This window comes from Amblyraja radiata, chromosome 5 (genome assembly GCF_010909765.2).
Source record: "Amblyraja radiata isolate CabotCenter1 chromosome 5, sAmbRad1.1.pri, whole genome shotgun sequence".
Classification (NCBI taxonomy): domain Eukaryota; kingdom Metazoa; phylum Chordata; class Chondrichthyes; order Rajiformes; family Rajidae; genus Amblyraja; species Amblyraja radiata.
The window spans coordinates 13,076,085-13,099,346 of record NC_045960.1 but is presented as its reverse complement, the minus strand read 5'-3'; the positions used below and the strand labels follow the sequence as shown (position 1 = coordinate 13,099,346).

The window sequence follows — 23,262 nt, the reverse complement described above, 5'->3', positions numbered from 1 at the left end:
GCTTCCAGTGTCCTGTAATGGGGACCCAGTCTAAGGCATCACCCAGCAGTGCTGCCTTTAGTCAGGGTTTCCTGACTCCCGATTCAGTTCCTGGTGGATGTGTAACTGAGCATGAGCAGAGACCGGAGGAACTCAGCGGGTCGGCCATGTGTGGAGGGAAGGGGCAGACTATGTTACGGGTCGGGACTTCCTCTATCTAGTCCGTCCCGACCCGAAACGTCACCTATCCAATGTTCACTACAGATGCTGCCTGACCCGCTGAGTTCCTCCAGCACTTTTGTGTGTTTTGCTCCAACACCTGCAGTTCCTTGCGCCTCCTCCCCTTCCGCAGATGCCGCCCGACCCGCTGAGTTACTCCACTCATTTGTGCTTTGCTCGTGGTTCCAGCTTCCCTGTCTCCAGGAATCCAGGGGGAAAGCCTGGTCGTGGGAAGCAAGGACCAAGTCCCGAGGGACCTGTTGGTGAGTTCGGAAAGTGAGTGGAGTCCCTGGAGAGTGTTCGCGAGGCTGCAGACGCAAACACCGCAGCTACTTCCCTGATCCAAAGCAGGACATTCGGCATCTTGACCCAACCAGGGTCCCAAGGAGGATCTCGACCCGATACGCCATCTGTCCATTACGCTGACCCCGCTGAGTTCCTCCAGTGTGCTGTGCGTTGTTCCCCACAGCTAAGGTGGTTCGACCAACAACAAACCACCCCGGGAGTAAGTCATCCCTTGAGAAGCCCAATCACCAACCCAACACCTTCCCAGGGCAACCCAAGTGTGGTCATCAACTCCCGAGTAACCGTGGCGACCGGGCCTAGGGAAGGATCAGGAGTCAGGGACCCCGGGTCAATGGGTGAAAAGTCAAGTGTCACAACCCACCCCCCACACCACCGAGGTGGGCCTAGATGAGGGAGAGGTTGTCCACACTGCAGGCACATCTCTCTGTGACCATGTTGGGGAACTCGGCCACCTCGATCTCGGTGTAGTCTCCCCTCTTCACCAGGTACATGACGGGCAGTGAGGCGCTCTCTGTCGCCGCGCACCTCCTCTCCCCGTAGACGAAGGGCAGTGGGGGCTGCCTGCACCCCCCCACGCAGCGGTAGGCCTGGTAGCCCGGAGGCTCGATGATCCAGTACTGGGTCCAGGCCAGCTCCCGGAAGTTGATGAAGTACTCCTGCCGGCAGCAGGCCCCGCTCCTGCGCGACCGGCCCCCGTCACAGTCTCCCGCCGATCTGAAAGCAAGAGGACACCACCGTTAACCCAGCCACACCACGGCTCACATCATTCTTGATACAAGAGTCAGGAGGTAGTATAGTAGGGGTGGATGAGAAGGCCTGGATACAGTGGATGTGGAGAGAATGTTTCCACTCGTGGGAGTGTCTAGGACCAGAGGGCACAGCCTCAGAATTAAAGGACGTACCTTTAGAAAGCAGAGGAGTTTCTTTATTCAAAGGGTGGTGAATCTGTAGACTTCATTGCCACAGAAGGCTGTAGAGGCCGTCAATGGATATTTTGTAGGCGGAGATTGACAGATTCTTGATTAGTACCGGTGTTAGAGGTTATGGGGAGACGACAGGAGAATGGGGTTGGGAGTGAGAGATAGGTCGGCCATGATTGAATGGCGGAGTAGACTTGATGGGCCGAATGTCCTAATTCTTCTCCTATCACTTATGAACATATTGCAGGTTTCTACGACTTATGGCCAGGTAGCATTTGGAGTATTGCGTGGTTTTTATTTAGTTTCGTTTAGAGATTATTATTATTATTATTATTATTAGATACAGTGCGGAAACAGGCCATTTGGCCCACCGAGTCCACGCCGACCAGCGATCCCCGTACACATAGCACTACTCTACACACTAGGGACAATTTACAATTTACCGAAGCCAATTAACCTACAAACCTGCACGTCTTTGGAGTGCGGGAGGAAAACGGAGCACCCGGGAAACAGCACGCGGTCACGGGGAGAACGTGCAAACTCCGTACAGGCAGCACCCGTGGTCAGGGTGGAACCCAGGTCTCTCTGGTGCTGTGAGGCGACAACTCTACTGCTCCACCACCGTGCATGCCGCCTATGTTCTGGTCACCTCATTACAGGAAGGATGTGGAGACTGAGGAAAGGGTGTAGACAAGTTTGCCAGAACGATGCCTGGATAGGGGGCTGTTAGCTGCAGGGCGAGGTCGGACAGACTCATTTTCTCTGGAACGTCCGAAGTTAACTGTTGTTATAGTACCTGCCTCACTACCTCCCCTGGCAGCTCGTTCCATACACCTACCACACTCCATGAGTGAACAGGTTGCCCCTCAGCTTCCTATTAAATCTTTTCCCTTTCACCTAATACCTATGACCTCTGGTTCTCGACTCCCCTACCCTGGGTAAAATACTTTATGCGTTCACCCTATCTGTTCCCCATGATTTTATACGCCTCTATAGGAACACCTCTCAGCCTACTGCGCTCCAAGCAACAATGTCCCAGCCTGCCCAACCTCTCCCTATAGCTCTGACCCTCGAGTCTTGGCAACGCCCTCGTAAATCTTCTCTGCGCCCTTTCCAGCTTAACAGCATCCTTCCTACAGCAGGGTGACCAAAACACTCTCCCAAGCGCGGCCTCACCAGCGTCTTGTAACATCCCAACATCTATGATGGACACAAAAGGCTGTGGAGTAACTCAGCGGGACAGGCAGCATCTCTGGAGAGAAGGAATAGGCAGTAGAGAAATGTCACCCATTGCTCTCTCCAACCTGTCCCGCTGAGTTACTCCAGCATTTAATGTATTCTCTATTCAGTGTAAAGCAGCCTCTGCTGTGCCTTCCTACACAACCGATACTCAACACCCTGAATGATGAAGGCCAGCGCACCAAGTGCCTTCATCACCGCCATGTCTACCTGGGTATCTGAAGAGGTAAGGCGAGGGCTGACGATAAGAGCGGCCTGGCCATCACCGGACTATTGAGCAACTGTGCAATGTAAGGCGGCAGTGGGGGGGTGAAGACGTACCCGTATTCATTGAAGTTGAGTGTGTAGAGCACCAGCTCAGGTTTTCCCAGCAGACGGTCGGTGTGGTCCTGGGGGGCAAAGCGGACGAGCTTGGCGGCATCAGCGGCATGCCGGCCCGGGCGCTCGGCCTCCACCCACAGCTCCAGGGACATCTGGCCACCCCGGCTCCTCTGCCAGTAGTGCACCGCCTGAGTGACGTCGAACTTCTTCCAGCCGGAGTCCAGGATGGGGACCAGCCTTTGATGGGGAGAAGACACGGGAAACGTCAGCTACGGCACCAAGAAACAGAACCAGCGGACATGGGTTACAGGTGAGGGGGGGGGGGGGAGATTTAATGGGAATCTGTGGGGTAACCTTCATTACACAAAGGGTGGTGGGTGTATGGAACAAGGAGGTAGTTGAGGCTGGGACTATCCCAACATTTAAGAAACATTTGGACAGGTACATGGATCGGACAAGTTTAGAGGGATATGGGCCAAATGCAGGCAGGTTGGACTAGTGTAGATGGGGCATGTTGGTCGTTGTGGGCATTGGGCCAAAGGGCCTGTTTCCACACTGTGTGACTATGGCTCAGATATAGGGAGTCTGAGGATGGGGTGAAGGTTTTGGGGGGGGGGGGGTGTGGGATTTTTACTGGGGAGAGAATGTCTTGGGATAGGGGTGAGAAGGTCACGAGGAGAGACGGATACATCAGATGGAGTAGTGTGAGGGAGAGATGATCTAGGGGGTGGGAGTGATGGTACCACCTCTGTGGTGGTAGGAGGGGGAGATGTTTGATGGGGAGTAACCAGATGAGGTGGGAGGATGGGGCCAGGAGAACATCTGATGAAGGGCTGGGGGAAACATGCAATGGGGATGGGTGGCATCAGATGGGGTATTGTGTGTGTGTGTGGGGGGGGGGGGGGGGGGGAGATATGATGGGAGGGAGGATGGAGGGATATCTGATGTAGGGGGGAGAAGACCATCGTATGGGGAGGGAGGGTAGATCAGATGGAGCGGGAGATGGGGAGATGTTTGATGGGACATCAGGAAGTCTGATGGGGAGATGGGGAGGAGAGGTCTGATGGGAAGACGGTCGGATCGGGAGAAGGTCAGATGGGGAGAAGGTCAGATGGGAAGAAGGAGAGATGGGAAGAAGGTCAGATGGGGAGAAGGTCAGATGGGAAGAAGGTCAGATGGGAAGAAAGAGAGATGGGAAGAAGGTCAGATGGGGAGAAGGTCTGATGGGAAGAAGGAGAGATGGGAAGAAGGTCAGATGGGGAGATGGGGCGGAGAGGTCTGATGGGGAGAAGGTCTGATGGGGGGATATCAGTTGGAGAGGGTGATGTGGACATGTTTGGTGGTGGGGAGATAGGTTTGGCCATTCCCCGATTGTCCGCCAGGTTTCTCATGCAGTCGAGGGCCTGGGTGTCCTCACCTGGATACAGGTGAGATGGGTGAGTGGTGCATGGGCGGAGTCATTGACAAAGGGTGGAGGTGAGAGGGAGACAGAAGGATGTCAGATGTGGAGGAGGTGGGTGGAAGGGGAGGAGGTGGGCGGGTGTCCTTACCTGGAGTCTATGAGTGAGGAGGTGTTGCTGCCATCAGCCAGGGTGCTGACCCAGTACACACTGACCCTGGCGTTGGTGACTGGCCGTCCGTGTCTCCGTGGGGGCAGCTCTGCCGACCGCACGCCTTTCTTGAAGAGCTTGAGCTCGGCCATGGTCACCTCGCTGTTGTCGGGGATCAGGCCCTTCATGTCGAACACCAGCCTCTGCCTGGTGGGGTCCGCGTACACCACGTCTCCCGTCGTGTCTGGGGAGAGAAGGGGCCGGGACGTCACATCACACATCTCCCTCTCTTGTGGAGTCACACAGCACGGAAACACGCCCTTCAGCCCAACCCCATCCATGCTGGCCAACTTGTCCCATCTACACTGGTCCTACCTGCCCGCATTTGGCCACCTCCCTCTAAACCTTTCCTATCCATGTACCTGTCCAAATGTCTGCTAAATGTTGTTATTGCACTCGCTGCCTCAACTACCTCCTCCGGTAGCTCGTTCCACACTCCCACCGCCCTCTGCGGAAAAGTTGCCCCTCAGGTTCCTTTTCTATCTTTCCCTTCTCACATGACGACACTCAGCAGGTTAAGCAGCAGCTCTGGAGAACATGAATAGACGTTGTTTTGTGTTGGGACCCTTCTTCAGACCTAAGCCTGTTCCCGTCTGGTCTGAAGGTACAGAAGCTTGAAAGCGCGCACCACCAGACTCAGGAACAGCTTCTTCCCCTCTGTTATCAGGCTTCTGAACGGTCCCTCCATAAGCTAGGCTACTGTCCGATTCACCTCTACCCCATTGCGGACATTGGACTTTGTCTGTGGAACTGGTGCGCTACAATGCTGAGAACTATATTCTGCACTCTGTATCTTCCCCTTTGCTCTACCTGTTGTGCTTGAGTTTGACTTGATTTGTTCCATGTATGGTATATCTGATCTTTGGCTAGCAGGCAGAACAAAGCCTTTCACCGTACCTGTTGAGGCAGGTACTATAACATTTCAGACACTTGATAGACAGAAAGTGCTGGAGTGACTCAGCGGGTCAGGCAGCATCACTGATGGAGAAGAAGAATGGGTGACGTTTCAGGTCGAGACCCGTCTTCAGACCTTCCTTCTATCCAGAGATGCTGCCTGTCCTGCTGAGTTACTCCAGCATTTTGTGTCTACCTTCGGTGTAAACCAGCATCTGCACAGTTCCTTCCTACACAAAAAATCTTACAAATGTTGTTATTGTACCTCATCTGGCAGCTCGTGAAAAAGGTTCCTATTAAATGATCCCCTCTCACCTTAAGCCTGGTTCTTGATTCCCCTACCCTGGCTAAAAGACTCTATACATTCACCCTACCCATTCCCCTCGTAAATATATCATAATATATATCATCTATATACACGTTTATTATGATCACCCTTCAACCTCCTGCCCTCCCGTGGAATAAAATCCTAGCTTGCCCAACCTCCCCATATATTTCCGGCCCTCATGTCCTGGCATCATCCTTGTAAATCTTCTCTGCACTCTTGCCAGCTTAATGACATCCTTCCCATCGCAGAGTGACCAAACCTGAACACAATACTCCAAATGTGGTTTCTTGTTCACCAATCTCTTGTAAAACTTGAATGTAACATCTCAGCTTCTACAATCTATACCCCGACCAAATGTACCAAAAGCCTTCTTGGTATAACCAAGATATACTATGGAGACACAGGGAACAGCAGATGCTGGAATCACGAGCAAAGCACAAAGTGCTGGAAGAACTCGACGGGTCAGGCAGCATCTGTGGAGGGGATGAAAAGACATTTCAGGTCGGGACCCTTCTTCATTCTCACATTCAATGCCCCAGCTAATGAAAGCAAGCTTCCCAATTGTCTGAAGAAGGGTCCCGACCCGAAATGCCACATGTCCATTCCCCCACTCCTTCCGCAGATGCTGCCTGGCCCGCTGAGTTCTTCTAGCACTTTGTGTTCAGCTCAAGATTCCAGCATCTGCCGTTACCTGTGTCTCCATGCCATCTGCCTCCTTCATTTGCCTATCCACCAGTGCTGCTATCATCAGGCACCTTCGCTGATAATAGGAAGATTAGGCATAGAAACAGGCCCTTCGGCCCACTGAATCTATGCTGACCATTAAGAATCCATTTTTACATCAAACCCCACCATCTCATCAAGCCCCCCCTCCCCCCCCCCCAAGATTGTACCACTCCACTAAACAGGAGGGGCAGCTTACAGATGCCAATTTCAATTTACAAATTCACACGTTACAGGAGTAGAATTAGGCCATTCGGCCCATCGAGCCAACTCCGCCATTCAATCATGGCTGATCTCTGCCACCTAATCCCATTTTCCTGCCTTCTCCCCATAACCCTTGACACCTGTTCTAATCAAGAATTTGTCAATCTCTACCTTAAAAATATCCACTAACTTGACCTCCACAGCCCTCTGTGGCAATAAGTTCCACAGATTAACCACCCTCTGCCTAAAGAAGTTCCTCCTCACCACCTTTCTAAAAGAGCGCCCTTTAATTCTGAGGCTATAACCTCCGATCCTGGACTCTCCCACTAGTGGAAACATCCTTTCCACATCCACTCTATCTATGCCTTACAGATGTACAGATGCCTCACAGCGCCAGAGACCCGGGTTCAATCCTGACTATGGGTGCTGTCTGTACGGAGTTTGTACCTTCTCCCCATGACCTGCGTGGGGTTTCACCTCTGGGTGCTACTCTTTAGTTTAATCGGCTTTAGGTAAAATTGTAAATTGTCCCCAATGTGTGTAGGATAGTGGGGGGTGATCGCTGGTCGGCGCGGACTCGGTCGGTGGGCCGAAGGGCCTGTTTTTGCGCTGTGTCTCGAACCTAAACCAAACCTCAGGTACACAAAATTGCTGGGGAAACTCAGCGGGTGCAGCAGCATCTATGGAGCGAAGGAAATAGGCGACGTTTCGGGCCGAAACCCTTCTTCAGACTAAACTTAACCTCGTTCGGTGATCCAGCACGGGTGAGCTGGGCCGAATGGCCTCTCTCTCTCTCTCCCCCCGAGCTACAATGGGGAATTAGCCAGTGTACTGGGTGTGTGCCTGAACTCGGATCCGTGGCAGAATCCAGGAGTGTTCGTTCACCTCTTGTCTGCAAACAGATGTAGTGCTAAATCGCGAGTTATCTGCGCATTCCAGACAGCACAAGAACAGCGGCTGGCATTGTCATTCTCCAAAGCTGTGAATCGCCAAACAATTCACAACTCCAAGACGAGCTAAGCCCCTCCTCAGACAAGGCTGAGAGCGGTGTGTGTGTAACACATTTAGAGGCAACTGATTAGATTTATACAAAGCAAAGCAACAGGAAAAAACAAATCTTGCAAAAGTAGCTGGGCTGATTCTAGACACAAAGTGGGTCTGAAGAGGAAACGTCACCCACCCAAATGTTGTTCAGAGATGTTCAAGAAGGAATTGCAGATGCTGGAAAATCGAAGGTAGACAAAAATGCTGGAGAAACTCAGCGGGTGCAGCAGCATCTATGGAGCGAGGGAAATAGACAACGTTTCGGGACGAAACGTTGCCTATTTCCTTCGTTCCTTAGATGCTGCCGTACCCGCTGAGTTTCTCCAGCACCTTTGTCTACCTGAACTACCATCTACCTTATTGGTGACCCTCGGACTATCCTTGATCGGACTCTGCTGGCTTTACCTTTCACTAAACCGTTATTCCATTATCATGTATCTATACACTCGATTGTAACCAATTTTTGTCTTTCCGCTGACTGGTTAGCACGCAACACAAGCTTTTCACTGTACCTTGGTACATGTGACAGTAAAGGGAGGTGGGCTGAGAGGAGAGGAGAGGAAGGGAGAAACATAGAAAATATGTGCAGGAGTAGGCCATTCGGCCCTTCGAGCCTGCACCGCCATTCAATATGATCATGGCTGATCATCCAACTCAGTATCCTGTACCTGCCTTCTCTCCATACCCCCTGATCCCTTTAGCCACAAGGGCCACATCTAACTCCCTCTTAAATATAGCCAATGAACTGGCCTCGACTACCCTCTGTGGCAGAGAGTTCCAGAGATTCACCACTCTCTGTGTGAAAAATGTTTTCCTCATCTCGGTCCTAAAAGATTTCCCCCTTATCCTTAAACTGTGACCCCTTGTTCTGGACTTCCCCAACATCGGGAACAATCTTCCTGCATCTAGCCTGTCCAACCCCTTAAGAATTTTGTAAGTTTCTATAAGATCCCCCCTCAATCTTCTAAATTCTAGCGAGTACAAGCCGAGTCTATCCAGTCTTTCTTCATATGAAAGTCCTGACATCCCAGCAATCAGTCTGGTGAACCTTCTCTGCACTCCCTCTATGGCAAGAATGTCTTTCCTCAGATTAGGAGACCAGAACTGTACGCAATACTCCAGGTGTGGTCTCACCAAGACCCTGTACAACTGCAGTAGAACCTCCCTGCTCCTATACTCAAATCCTTTTGCTATGAAGAGGAGAGGAGAGGAGAGGAGGGGAGGGGAGAGGAGAGGAGAGGAGAGGAGAGGAGAGGAGAGGAGAGGAGAGGAGAGGAGAGGAGAGGAGGGGAGAGTAGAGGAGAGGTAACGTTGGCTTTTACCTGCGTTGCCGGGAATGCCCCGCAGAATGCTGGCCAGGCTGGGCAGCTCCCTGCGCTTCCTCTCCGACTCCTTGTGGAGCCGCAACATGGAGACGTACTTGGTCCTCAGGTGCCGGGGCACCACCACCTCGTCCAGGTCCCTCTTGGTCAGGCGAGGAGCCTCGGACAGCCCCAGCCTCCTGAGGACTCCCTGCCTCACCTCGTCCAGCTGTGGGTCGCAGTCGACTAGAAGCACCCAGATGCAGAGGGGCAAGACCACCTTCCACAATCCCAGCATGTTTAAAAGTTTCACCTTGTCCTTGGCACACACTCACACACTGAATCCACAGACTGACTGTGATGTTCCTGCCTGCCTGCTGCTTATAAAGAACCAGTCCGCCCTCCTCTCTACCCTCCAGACAGCGCTGGATACACAAAAGTTGAAAGGAGGTGGGAGCACTTCAAAGAGGCCGGCGATTTCACAACGCGACGCCCACCACCGCTCTCAGCAACATGACTTGGGACACTTTTCACCCTCTCCAGAAATCCCCCTGGGATTAACTCAATCACTGGGTCCCTTTCCCACTTTCTATGCAGCCCGATTAAACAGGCTAAAAAAAAAAACCCTCTCCAGCGTGAAAAACAAACCTTCAATTAAATCGATGTTTCAACGATGCTTACAAGTTAAATAAATACTGTGTGCAGGGAGGAACTGCAGATGCTGCTTTACGCCAAAGACGGACATAAAATGCTGGAGTCACTCAGCGGGACAGACAGGCAGCATCTCTGGAGAGAAGCAATGGGTGGGTTTTCGGGTCGAGAGTCGAGACCCTTATTCAGACAATGATTCTGAAGTCTCTTCTGATTTAGCTGTTAGGGCTAAAGGAATCAAGGGATATGGGGGGAAAAAAGCAGGAACAGGGTACTGATTGTGGATGATCAGCCATGATCACATTGAATGGCGGTGCTGGCTCGAGGGGCCGAATGGCCTACACCTGCACCTATTTTTCCATGTTTCTATGTAAGTCTGAAGAAGGGTGTCGACCTGAAAAGTCACCTATTTCTCTTCTCCAGAGATGCTGCCTGACCCAGCATTTACTCCAGCATTTTTGTGCCTGCCTTCAGTGAAATGCTATGTTTTGCATGCAAGCCGGTAGAATCATGTGGCAGACCTCACTTAGACAGTATATTAGTGTCGCCACATTTTGGTGCGGTCCAGGCACTCACCACTCTGTAAAAAACCTTGCCCCGCACATCTCCCCACATGCTCTGGTGTTCATAGACAATAGGTGCAGGAGGAGGCCATTGGGCCCTTCGAGCCAGCACCGCCATTCATTGTGATCATGGCTGATCATCCACAATCAGTAACCCGTGCCTGCCTTCTCCCCATACCCCTTGATTCCACTGGCCCCTAGGGCTCTATCAAACTGTCTTTTAAATTCATCCAGTGAATTGGCCTCCACTGCTTTCTGAAATTCCACAAATTCACTCTCTCTGGGTGAAAACATTTTCTCTCAACTCAGTTTTAAATGGCCTCCCCTTAATTTTTAGACTGTGCTTCAGCACAACAGAACATACTAGGCATGAAGGCATGAATATAGTAGGCATGAATACAGAACAGATCAGTGTGTCCATATACCATTATATAAATATATACACACATGAATAAATAAGCAGATAAAGTGCAATTATACAGATAATGGTCTATTCATGTTCAGAGTTTTGTTTCAGTTGAGTTTAATAGCCTGATGGCTGTGGGGAAGTAGCTATTCCTGAACCTGGGCATTGCAGTCTTCAGGCTCCTGTACCTTCTACCTGAAGGTAGCAGGGAGATGAGTGTGTGGCCAGGATGGTGTGGGTCCTTGATGATACTGCCAGCCTTTTTGAGGCAGCGACTGCGATAAATCCCCTCGATGGTAGGGAGGTCAGAGCCGATGATGGACTGGGCAGTGTTTACTACTTTTTGTAGTCTTTTCCGCTCCAGGGCGCTCAAGTTCCCGAACCAAGCCACGATGCAACTGGTCAGCATGCTCTCTACTGTGCACCTGTAGAAGTTAGAGAGAGTCTTCCTTGACATACCGACTCTGTTAAACTTTGGTTACTTTGGTGAGGTGAGATGGGAAAAGATAGAATAGGAACTCAAGGGGTCATTTTGACACACAAAGGGTGGTGGGTGCATGGAACCAGCTGCTGGAGGAGGTAGTTGAGGCAGGTAATATCGCAATGTTTAAGAAACGTTTAGACAGGTACATGGATAGGACAGGTTTAGAGGGATATGGGCCAAAACAGGTGGGACTAGAGTAGATGGGACATGTTGGTCGGTGTGGTAAGTTGGGGGCGCAGGGCCTGTTTCCGTGCTGTATGTAGCTTTGATGCTACAGTGTATCATTGTGGTCGCTACACTAGAGGAAGCACATGATAACTCTGGAGAGAATGCAAAAGAGGGAGATTCACCAGGATGTTGCCTGGGACAAAGTGTTTTATTTATAAAGGGAAACGGGATAGGCTTGGTCTGTTTCCTTTGGAGCGGATGTTGAGGAGAGATCTGATAGAGGTGGACAACATCATGAGACAGAGATAGGATAATAAGAATTAGGAGTGATTTAATATGAAGGAGGGGCAACTTTTTCCATTCAAGTGGGTATATGGAACAAACGTCCGGAAGAGGTAGTTGAGGCAAGTACAATAACAACATTGAAAAGACATTTGGACAGGTTCCTACTAAATCATTCCACCCTCAACTTAAACCCACGTCCTCTGCTTCTCGATTCCCCAACTCAAAAGACTCTGTGTGTTCACCTGATCTCTCCCCCTCATGATCTTAAATGTCCCTATATAAGGCATCATCCACCTGCGCTCCAAGGAATAAAGTCCTAGCCTGCCTACCCTCCCAGTAGCTCAGGCCCACGAGTTCCAGCAACATCCTCGTTAATCTACTCTGCACGCTTTCAGCTTAATGGCATCTCTCCTATAGTAGGGTGTCCAAAACTGAACAGAATAGTCCGTGCAGCCTCACCCCTCCATGACTCCTGATGCTAGAAACTTCCCTCCCCCACCCGCACAGTCAGTCTGAAGAAGGATCCCGACCCAAAACGTCACCAATCCATGTTCTCCAGAGATGATGCCTGACCCGCTGAGTTACTCCAGCACTTTGTGTCTTCTTTTCTAAACCAGCATCTGCAGTTCCTTGCTACTGCATGCTCAGTTCCTGTCCGATCAAGACAGGTATGCCGAAAGCCTTCTTCACCACCTGTCCATCTGCGACACCATTTTAATCTGCCTTTTTCTCAGGTGGCTCTGGAGAGGGTCCAGAATGGAGGTTTACAAGAATGATCCCAGGAATCAGTAGGTTAACCAATGATGAGCGTTTGTCAGCACTGGGCCTGTACTCACTGGCGTTTAGAAGAATGAGGGGGGACCTCATTGAAACTTACCGAATAGTGAAAGGCTTGGATACAGTGGATGTGGAGAGGATGTTTTCACTGGTGGGAGAGTCTAGGACTAGAGGTCACAGCCTCAGAATTAAAGGGTGCCCTTTTAGGAAGTTGAGGAGAAATTTATTTAATCAGAGGGTGGTGAATCTGTGGAATTCTTTGCCACAGAAGGCTGTGGAGGCCAAGTCAGTGGATATTTTTAAGGCAGAGATAGATAGATTCTTGATTAGTGCGGGTGTCAGAGGATATGGGGAGAATGGGGTTAGGAAGGAGAGATAGATCAGCCATGATAGAATGGTGGAGCAGACTCGATGGGCCGAACGGCCTAATTCTACCCCTATCTCTTATGACCTTGTGACCTTGTAAGGCGACCTGCGCCACGCACGGTACTTAATGTGACTTCCCCGGTAGCCCAGAACATGGCCGCCGCTTCTGGGAGCCGCGTCACCCTGGGTTTACGGGGCAACACGTCACCTCGCAGTCTTCGCCGAGAACACCTTCAGACACGGAGGGTGACAAAGAGGAAACGGAGGGAGGGCAGGGGCTGCATGCATCAAAGGTGGACTAAGCAAGCACACTGCCTTTGAAGCCCTAAGCTCGAGCTGAGTCCAAAGCTCCTCTCCACAGGAGTCGTTGATTCACCAGGTGCTTGCCAAAGTCTATTTGTACTTCTTAAGGCCTCCCATGGCTGTGGCCTTGAGGTGTTGAGCAAAGGGAGGCTGCTGCTCAGCGGGGAGTGAGTTCAGTCCCCACTACAGGAAGGATGTGGAGGCTTTGGAGAGGGTGCAGAGGTGGTTGACCACAACGCTGCCTGGATTAGCAGGCATTAGCCACGGGGAGAGGTTGGCCAGACTTGGATAGTTCTCTCTGGAGTGCCGGTGGGTTGAGGGGAACCTTGATAGATATCTATACATTTCTCAGAGGCATAGATAGGGTAGACCCTTTTAGGGTCAGCACCTTTTTCATACTCTGCCTGAGCTGCGGCGTTACTCCAGTACTTTCTGTCTTCTTTTCTAAACCAGCATCTGTAGTTCCTTGCTGCTACATGCTCAGTTCCTGTCCGATGAAGGCTGGTATGTAGATAGCCTTCTTCGCCACCTGTCTACCTTAATCTATCAGATAGTATACAGATAATAATAAGTTGGGCCGAAGGGCCTGTTTCCACGCTATATGATTCTGTGACTATCAGTTACTAATACACATAAATACAATCGTCAAACACAAGTACAACAGGTAGAGCAAAGGGGAAGATACAGAGTGCAGAATATAGTTCTCAGCAGTGTGGCGCATCAGTTCCAGAGACCAAGTCCAATGTCCGCAATGGGGTAGAGGCGAATCGGACAGTACCCTAGCTTATGGAAGGACCGTTCAGAAACCTGATAACAGAGGGGAAGAAGCTGTTCCTGAGTCTGGCGGTGAGCGCTTTCAAGCTTCTGTACCTTCTGCCGGACGGGAGCGGGGAGAAGAAGGATTGACCGGGGTGGGACAAGTCTTTGATTGTGTCGGCTGATTTCCCGAGGCAGCGTGAAGTGTAGATGGAGTCGATGGTGGGGAGTCTGGCCTGTGTGTGTGACGGACTGGGCTACATCCACAACTCTCTGTGTAATTTCTTGCGGTGTTGGGCAGAGCTGTTCCTAAACCACGCTGTGATGCCACCCGACAGTGTGCTTACTACGGAGCATCTGTAGACGTTTGTGAGAGTCGCTGGAGACGTGCCGAATTTCCTCAGTCTCCTCTGGAAGCAGAGGCGTTGGAAACACGAGAAATTGCAGATTCTGGTTTACAAAGAAAGAGACAAAGTGCTGGAGTAATTCAGTGGGACAGGCAGCGTTTCTGGAGAACGTGATTTCAGGTCATCATTCAGACTGATTGTAACAGAGGTGTGAGTGTGTCGGCACGGACCCGGTGGGCCGAAGGGCCTGTTTCCGCGCTGTATCTCTAAACTAAACTAAACTAAGCTACACATGATTATAAACGAGCCATTCGTTTAGTGCAAGATCAAATCCAGTAAAGTCCGATTAAAGATAGTCCAAGGTTTTTCCAATGAGGTGGATGGTAGCTCAGGGTCTCTTCAGTAGCCATACAAATCAGACTATGAGGAAACATCACAGCTTGGTTTGTGAACAGCTTTGCCCAAGACCACAAGAAACTGCAGAGAGTTGTGGATGTAGCACAGTCTATCACACACAGACCAGACTCCCCACCATCGACTCCATCTACACTTCTCCCTGCTTCCATCTGGTAGAAGCTACAAAAACATGAAAGGACATGCCATCAGATTCAAGAACAGCTTCCTCCCCACTGTTACCATATTTCTGAATGGAGCTCTCATTAAGTGAATTCCCAATCTCCCTTTCTACCTAGGTCCGTGGCACAGAGTCTGGCTCTGTGGCATAGTGGGGAAGGGTGACGTCAGGTCGAGTTTTGGTTATAGGAGACTCCTTAGTCAGGGTGGGGGGTGTCACGAGATTCTGTGGCATCAGTCGAGACTCCAGGATGGTGTGTTGCCTCCCTGGTGCCTAAGGACCAGGGCGTCTCCGAGCGGCTGAACAACATCCTCAGAGGGTGAGCACAAGTGACATAGGTAGGAGATGGGATGATGTCCTTCAATATGGGCCAGCATGGTGGCATAGCAGTAGAGTTGCTGCCTCTCAGCTCCAGAGACCCGGGTTCAATCCTGACTACGGGCGCTGTCTATACAGAGTTTGCACGTTCTCCCCGTGACAGCGTGGGTTTTCTCCGGGTGCTCCGGATTTCCCCCATATTCTAAAGACGTGCAGGTTTGTAGGTTAATTGGCTTCTGTAAATTGCCCCCCTAGTGTGTAGGATGCAAAAGTGGGGTAACATGGAACTAGTTAGAGGTGATCGATGGTCAGGGCGGTCACGATGGGCCGAAGGGCCTGTTTCCACGCCTTATCTCTAAACAAACTAAACTAAAATGAATACAGGGAGTTAGGCAAAAGATTAAAGGGACTTCCAGGGTAGTGATCTCAGGATTGTTTCCAGTACCTCGTGCTAGTGAAGGCAAGGACAGGAAGATAGAGGAGATGAATGTGTGGCTGAGGAGTTGGTGCAAGGGGGCAGGGAGTCAGATTTCTGGATCATTGGGATCTCTTCTGGGGTAGGGGTGACCCGTACAAGAGAGACGGGTTGCACCATATCTGGTGGGGGGCAGGTTTTTTACTATTGCTACATGGGTGGGTTTAAACTAGATTGGCAGGGGGGTGGGATCTCGTACAGGACATCCTAGCGGGCAGGTGAGAGGCTGGAAGTTGGTATGGAGGGTGGTGAGAGAAAGTTCAGTGGATAGAATAGGCAAGAGCACAGAGCAAGGAAGAACTGTAAGATTGAATTGCATTTATTTCACTGCAAGAGGTCAGAGGTGATGAACTTGGGGCTGGGATAAGCGAGGGGCAGGACTTAATGTTCCAGGTTGCAGGTGCTGCAGGCGAGATAGAGGTGGGGTAAAAGAGGAGTTCATTGCAGTTTTAACTGAGGGCAATACCATTCCAAGATAGAACATAATGGAACAGTGCAGCACAGGCCCTTCGGCCCACAAGGTCCATGCTCAACATGATGCCAAGTTAAACCAATCTCCTCTGCCCTCACGTGATCCATATCCCTCCGTTCCCTGCATATCCATGTGCCGATCTAAAAGCCTCTTAAACACCACTATCGTATCTGCCTCCACCACCACCCTTGGCAGTGCGTTCCAGGCCCCCACCACCCTCTGTGTAAAATAACCTGCCCCCGCACATCTCCTTTCACGTTAGAGCCATGTCCTCCAGACTTTGACATTTCCGTCCTTGGAAAAGGGTTCTGTTCAGACTGCAGAAGGGTCCTGGCTTGAAATGTCATCAGTCTGAAGAAGGGTCCCGACCCGAAATGTCACCTACCCATGTTCTCCAGAGACGCTGCCTGACCCACTGAGTTACTCCGGCACTTTGTGGCTTTCTTTTGTGAACCAGCATCTACAGTTCTCCGTGCCTCCATTGGACTGTATTCATGTATAGTATTATGTGGAAGGCCACAGTGCTGGAGTAACTCAGCGGATCAGGCCGTATCGCTGGAGAACATGTGGATAGATGATGTTTCGGGTCGGGACCCTTCTTGAGACTCCTAATGACCTGATTTGATCTTTTCACCGTACAGGTGACAATAATAAACCTGAAAGTCTATTATTAATTTAATTATAACGTTAAAACGTTAATAATAATGTTTATTATTATTTATTAATAAACCTAAAGAAGGGTCTCGACCTGAAACGTCACCTATTCCTTTTCTCCAGAGATGCTGCCGGCCCGGCTGAGTTACTCCAGCTTTTTGGGCCTACAGTTTAAACCAGCATCTGCAGTTCCTTCCTACACTAAACGCAATGAAGGTAAGGCATAAGATGCTGGAGTAACTCAGCGGGACAGGCAGCATCTCTGGATGAAGCTGAGTTGAGTTTATTGGGCATATGCCCAAGTGGAGCTGAAACAAGAGTTGGAGGCTCCCCTGCCCCGCCACCTCCGAACAGACAGGGGATTCTTCCCGCTGTCAGGAATGTGGATTGCTGGCTTCACAGGCCACTGCTGATCCGTTCTTATTGCAAGGATTTGTCAGCAAACTCTTTATAGTGCAAACAGGGAGGGTTGAGGATTAGGACATCTGAGAGATGGGATGTGTATTGAGCGCACATTACACACCAGTATGCCAGACTGACCGAGGCTCGGGCAAGCTAACAAGGGCAAGGTTCTCCCAACCCACGACTCTTGCTCTGGGAACATTGAGTGCAACAGTCAGGAAGTCGTGTTGCGACTTTGAATAAAATGTGGTTGAGAACATCGAGCAATACAGCGCAGGAACGAGGCCGTCAACCCAAGATGTCCGTGCTAAACATGGCATCATTAAACCTGCTCTGCCTGCACCTGATCCATATCCTCCATTCACCACACGTGCGGTTTAAAAGCCTCTTGAACATCACGATCGTAACTGGAAGCTTTCACCACCACCCCAGCAGTTCATTCCAGGAACTCACCACTAACCTACCCTGCACATGTCTTTTAAACGTTGACCCTCTCACCTTAAAGCTAATGTCAGGATTCAAGAGTGCTTCACTGTTATACGTCCCAGACAGAAGAAATACATTCTTATTTGCAGCACCACGACAGAAAATGGCTTTGACATTTCCACCACGAGGGAAATAAAACATTTCCACCCTCTCTACGCCTCTCACAACTTTATGGACTTCCATCGGATCTCTCTTCAACCTCCCATGCTGCAGAGAAAACAATCCAGCCTTGGGCGGCACAGCAGTAGAGTTGCCGCCTCACAGCGCCAGAGTATGATCCTGACCATGGGTGCTGTCTGTGTGGAGTTTGCACGTTCTCCCTGTGACCGCGTGGGTTTCCCCCCACATCCCAAAGACGTGCGGGTTTGTAAGTTAATTGGCACCTCTGTAAATTGCCCCCCCAGCGTGAACGAGTGTGAATGGGTGATCGATGGTTGGTGTAGACTCGGTGGGTCGAAGGGCCTGTTTCTACACTGTACCTCTGAACTAAACCTCTCCTTGTAGCTAAAACCCCTCTAATCCAGGCATCATTCTGGAAAAAATGTAGAAAGAAGGAATTGCAGATGCTGGCTTCTAGTGAACCTCCTCTGCCTCTACAATATCTTCCCTGCAATGGGGTGAAGAGAATTGCGTGCAATACCACAAATGCAGTCTAATAGAAAAGCTCAATGAAGTACAGTGAATAAACTGAAGAAGGCAGAGAGCAGAATATTTTTCCCTAGAGTGGAAATGTCAAAGACGAGAGGGCATCACTTTAAGGTGAGTTTAAAGGGGATGTGCGGGCTAGATTTTTGTGCAGAATGGTGGGTGTCTGGAGCGTGCTGTCAGGGGTGGTGGTGGAGGCAGATACAATAGTGGCGTTTAAGCGGCTTCTAGATCGGCACGTGGATATGCAGGGAATGGAGGTATATGGATCACGTGCAGGCAGAGCAGATGCGCTTAACGGCATCATGTTTGGCTCGGACATTGTGGGCCGCAGGTCCTTTCCTGTGCTGTACTGTGTATGTTCTATGGACATGATCACTCTATATAACAATATTGCTGAGGGTCCTGCCATTAACTGCATATGTTCATCTTCAAACAGGCACATGTTCGTCTGATGAAGGGTCTCCGACAATGTCTACGACGAGCTACGACCACCTACCTCCTTGTCGACGTCAAGCTACCGACAACCGGCGAGCCATTAGGACGTCCACCTACGACCACACAGGCAACAACCTACGACAAACGAAGTCAACCTACGTCCACCCGTGACAAGCTACGACAAGCAACGACCCTGTCGGCGACAACTGACGACAATTCAGTCGCCGGTACCTGCCGCCGGTTGACGCTGGTAGTCGCCAATGTAATTCACCGAAGTCAGCACCTGGCGACAACCAACGTCCCCTGGCGACAACATGCATCATCCTGGCGACAACCTACAACAGCACCCACGTCAGGAGAAGACAAGCTACGTCAAGCCCACAGTCGCCGAAAAGTTTTCAACATTTCAAAATCCAGCGGCGACCAGAAAAAACGTTACGACTCTTTAGGCGACTTGAGGAGACGACTCACGACCATACAGGCGTCACCCCGCGACCATGTAGCAACAGCCTAGTCGCCTGTAATCACCGAATATATCACCTAAGTGGGACAGGGGCTTTAAACTCCACCCTCGTATCTGCCTCCACCCCCATCACATGCAGCGAGTTCCAGTGCCCGAGATCCGGGTTCGACCCTACTGACCTCGAGTACTGTCTGTGAGGAGTTTGAACGTTCTCCCAGAAAGTTTATGAATCATTACACCGTGGCGCAGCGAATAGAGCCGCTGCCACACAGCGCCAGAGATCTGGGTTCGATCCCGACCTCGGGTGCTGTCTGTGCGTGTGGAGTTTGCACGTCCTCACTGTGACAGGGAGGGTTTTCTCCGGGCGCTCCGGTTTCCGCCCAAAGATCTCCGTGTTTGTAGGTTAATCAGATTCTGCAACCTGCCCCCCCTAGTGTGAAGGGAGTGGATGAGAAAGTGGGATAACATAGAATTGGTGTGAACAGGGTGATCGATGGGTGGCATGGACTCACGCTGTATCTCTAAACTAAACTAAACATGCGGAAGTAGGATTATACATAGAACTAGTGTGAACAGGTGATCGCTGGTCGACGCAGACTCAAACAGCCGAAGGGCCTGTTCACATGCTGTATCTCTAAATTAAACCAAACATAGAAACATAGACAATAGGTGCAGGAGTAGGCCATTCGGCCCTTCGAGCCTGCACCGCCATTCAATATGATCATGGCTGATCATCCAACTCAGTATCCTGTACCTGCCTTCTCTTCATACCCCCTGATCCCTTTAGCCACAAGGGCCACATCTAACTCCCTCTTAAATATAGCCAATGAACTGGCCTCAACTACCTTCTGTGGCAGAGAGTTCCACATATTCACCACTCTCTGTGTGAAAAATGTTTTCCTCATCTCGGTCCTAAAAGATTTCCCCTTTATCCTTAAACTGTGACCCCCTTATTCTGGACTTCCCCAACATCAGGAGCAATCTTCCTGCATCTAGCCTGTCCAACCCCTTAAGAATGTTGTAAGTTTCTATAAGATCCCCCCTCAATCTTCTGAATTCTAGCGAGTACAAGCCGAGTCTATCCAGCTATTGACCATGGTGGGCCAAGGAGAAAAAGAAAGCGTGCCAACACATCAAATGGTTAGTTTGATTGTTAGAGAGCAGTTTACAATGGGAGGTTGATGAGCATAAAATAGACACAAAATGCTGGAGTAACTCAGCAGCATCTCTGGAGAGAAGGAATGGGTGATATATCGGGTTGAGACATTGTCGTAGGGGGGGGGTCCACCGAAATCGCCCGTGGGACAGGCCCTTGAGACTTTTAGATAGACACATGGATATGAAGGGGATGGAGGGATATGGACCACGTGCAAGCAGAGACGACTCAGCATCATGTTCGCCACAGACATTGTGGGCTGAAGGGGCTGTACCAGTGCTGTACCATTGGCAGCAGGTGAAGTCAAAGCTAGTCCTCCTCTGATTGAAGTGCGGTGTTAGCAACATGTTGATGTATCAAGCGGATTAACACATGCAAAAGGCAGAGTGCTGTGAATAAGTATTTGCAGCCACCCACGCACACCTTCCTCATCCTTGGTTTGAAGTGCGCGCCTGAGGTGCGAAAAAAATGCGCTGTTTTTAAAATGTTTGGTCAGTCAGAGAATACTCGTATGTTTAAATTTATAAATGTATGCGTTTCAGGAGACTATCGGCAACTGCAGTGGTGGCTCAGACTGAGACAAAGACATAGAGCCATATAGTCACACAGCATGGGAACAGGCCCTTCGGCCCAACAATGCCAACCAAGATGCCCCATCTCCCCTAGTCCCATTGGGAGCCATGCATAGAGTGTGGAGACAGGCCCCTTTGGCCCAACATACCCACACAGACCACCATGTCCCTTCTACACTAGTCCCACCTGCGTGCATTTGGCACATATCCCTCTAAACCTATCCTACCATATACCTGGCTGCATGCTTATTAAACGTTGCAATAGTCCCTGCCCCAGCTACCTCCTCCGGCAGCTCGTTCCATACACCCACCACCCTTTGTGTAAAAAAGTTACCCCTCAGGTTTCTATTACATCTTTCTCCTCTCATGTTAAACCTATGTCCTCTGCTTCTCGATTCCCCTACTCGAAATACTCGGTGTGTTCCACTCATGATTTTGTACACCTCTACAAGCTTACTGCTCATCCTCCTGCGCTCCAAGGAATAGAGACCTTGCCGGTCCATCCTGCCCGGTTTTGGCCCATATCCATCAAAAGCTTTCCTATTGATACACCTGACGAAATGCTGTGGAGAGGAGATGGTTGCCCACCTCGTCAGAGTGTGGACTTGTGAAGAGGGTCTGGAGAATGACGCAAGGGTCCTTGTCACGGTTCATCCTGAACAACTCCAGAACTGAGGTCCCTCTGATTTACGGGCTGTACCCAGGGACACATTCGGAGACGGACATCGAGTGCTGCTGGAAGACCATCGACTCGGTGAAAGTTGGTCGGCCTGAAACTTGACCTCCCAGTGGAGCGAGATGTCCGTCGGGGAATGTTGCCGACTGGCCCGCTGCAGACTGCAGGAGTACGTGCTGAGGGACGCACTGAAGCTCGGTGCAGCCAACGCCAAGGCTCGGTGGGGGAGGACCACAGTCTAGTGTCCTTCCACTGCTGGACATTGGGGGGAATATCTGGTGATGCCACCCCTCAAACAAGGGACAGGGTATCACAACAGGCGGCCACCTGGGTAGCAAAGATGCTGTATTTAAAGATAGGTGTGAACACTATTGGGTATGACAACAGACAACAGACAATAGACAATAGGTGCAGGAGCAGGCCATTCGGCCCTTCGAGCCAGCACCACCATTCAATGTGATCATGGCTGATCATCCACATTCAGTACCCCGTTCCTGCTTTCTCCCTATATCCCCCGACTCCATTATTTTTAAAGGCCCTATCTAACTCTCTCTTGAAAGCATCCAGAGAACCTTAAGGATAAGGGGGAAATCACAGCTTAAGGATAAGGGGGAAATCCTTTAAACTCGAGATGAGAAAAACTTTTTTCACACAGAGAGTGGTGAATCTCTGGAACTCTCTGCCACAGAGGGTAGTTGAGGCCAGTTCATTGGCTATATTTAAGAGGGAGTTAGATGTGGCCCTTGTGGCTAAGGGGATCAGAGGGTATGGAGAGAAGGCAGGTACGGGATACTGAGTTGGATGATCAGCCATGATCATATTGAATGGCGGTGCAGGCTCGAAGGGCCGAATGGCCTACTCCTGCACCTATTTTCTATGTTTCGAACCTGTTTCCACCGCCCTCCGAGGCAGAGAATTCCACAGACTCACCACTCTCTGTGAGAAAGTGTTTCCTGTCCCATCAGACAATAATGAACGTGTAGACGCTGAGAATGTTGGAAGAGTTTTGCACAACTTTTGTTTTGCAAATATTTTTTATTCTGAATAAAGTTTATTATTAAAAATGTTTAAATGTCTTTTAAATGTTGTTATAGTACCTGCTTCAACGACCTCCTCTGGCAGCACATTCCATTCAGCTACCACCCTCTGTGTGAAAAGGTTACCCCCCAGGTTCCTATTACACTATGCACACTAGGGGCAATCTAACGAGGGTCAAGTCACCTACAAACCCGCACGTCTTTGGGGAAGTGGGTGGAAACGTGAGCACCCGGAGGAAACCCACGCGGTCACAGGGAGAACATGCAAACTCCACACAGGCAGCATTCGAGGTCAGGGTGAAACGTGGGTTTCTGGCGTTGCAGGGCAGCAGCTACACCCGCTGCGCCACTGTGCCGCCATGTTTCATTATTTACCAATTATAATATAATTAGCCATATAATGAATTCCCAAATGATCACCTGCGATTTAGTGGCTCACCTATGAGATTGAGCAATGCTATCCTACAAAGTGAAGCACAAAGCGCTGGAGGAACTCAGAGGGTCAGGCAGCATCTGTGGAAGGAATGAACATGTGACCCGTTCAGACCGCAGCGAAACGCCATCATCTGTCTGTTCTCTCCACAGATGCTGCCTGACCTGCTGACTTCCTCCAGCACTCTATGGATTGCTCAATGTTCCAGCATCTGCAGTTCCTTGAGTCCTGTGGAGCTTTCCCCCCACAGCTTTGAATAGTGGTGAG

The 23,262-nt window shown here is 50.5% G+C and overlaps 1 protein-coding gene and 1 long non-coding RNA gene across 2 annotated transcripts; one reads left to right on the top strand and one right to left on the bottom strand.

Annotated features, from left to right (window-relative positions):
• The first annotated feature begins 533 nt into the window (after positions 1–533).
• Positions 534–20,889, top strand: LOC116973007. Its single transcript, XR_004411973.1, has 3 exons — positions 534–653; positions 13,452–13,456; positions 20,879–20,889. It is a non-coding gene; the product is annotated as an uncharacterized LOC116973007 (long non-coding RNA).
• LOC116973004 (left-right determination factor 2-like) lies at positions 780–9,440 on the bottom strand. The gene is made up of 4 exons (XM_033020634.1): positions 9,110–9,440; positions 4,535–4,778; positions 2,985–3,221; positions 780–1,218 (listed from the first exon to the last, which is right to left on the bottom strand). The coding sequence occupies exons 1-4, from the start codon at positions 9,384–9,386 to the stop codon at positions 888–890; spliced, it is 1,089 nt and encodes a 362-aa protein (XP_032876525.1). The 5' UTR covers positions 9,387–9,440; the 3' UTR covers positions 780–887.
• Positions 20,890–23,262: the final 2,373 nt, after the last annotated feature.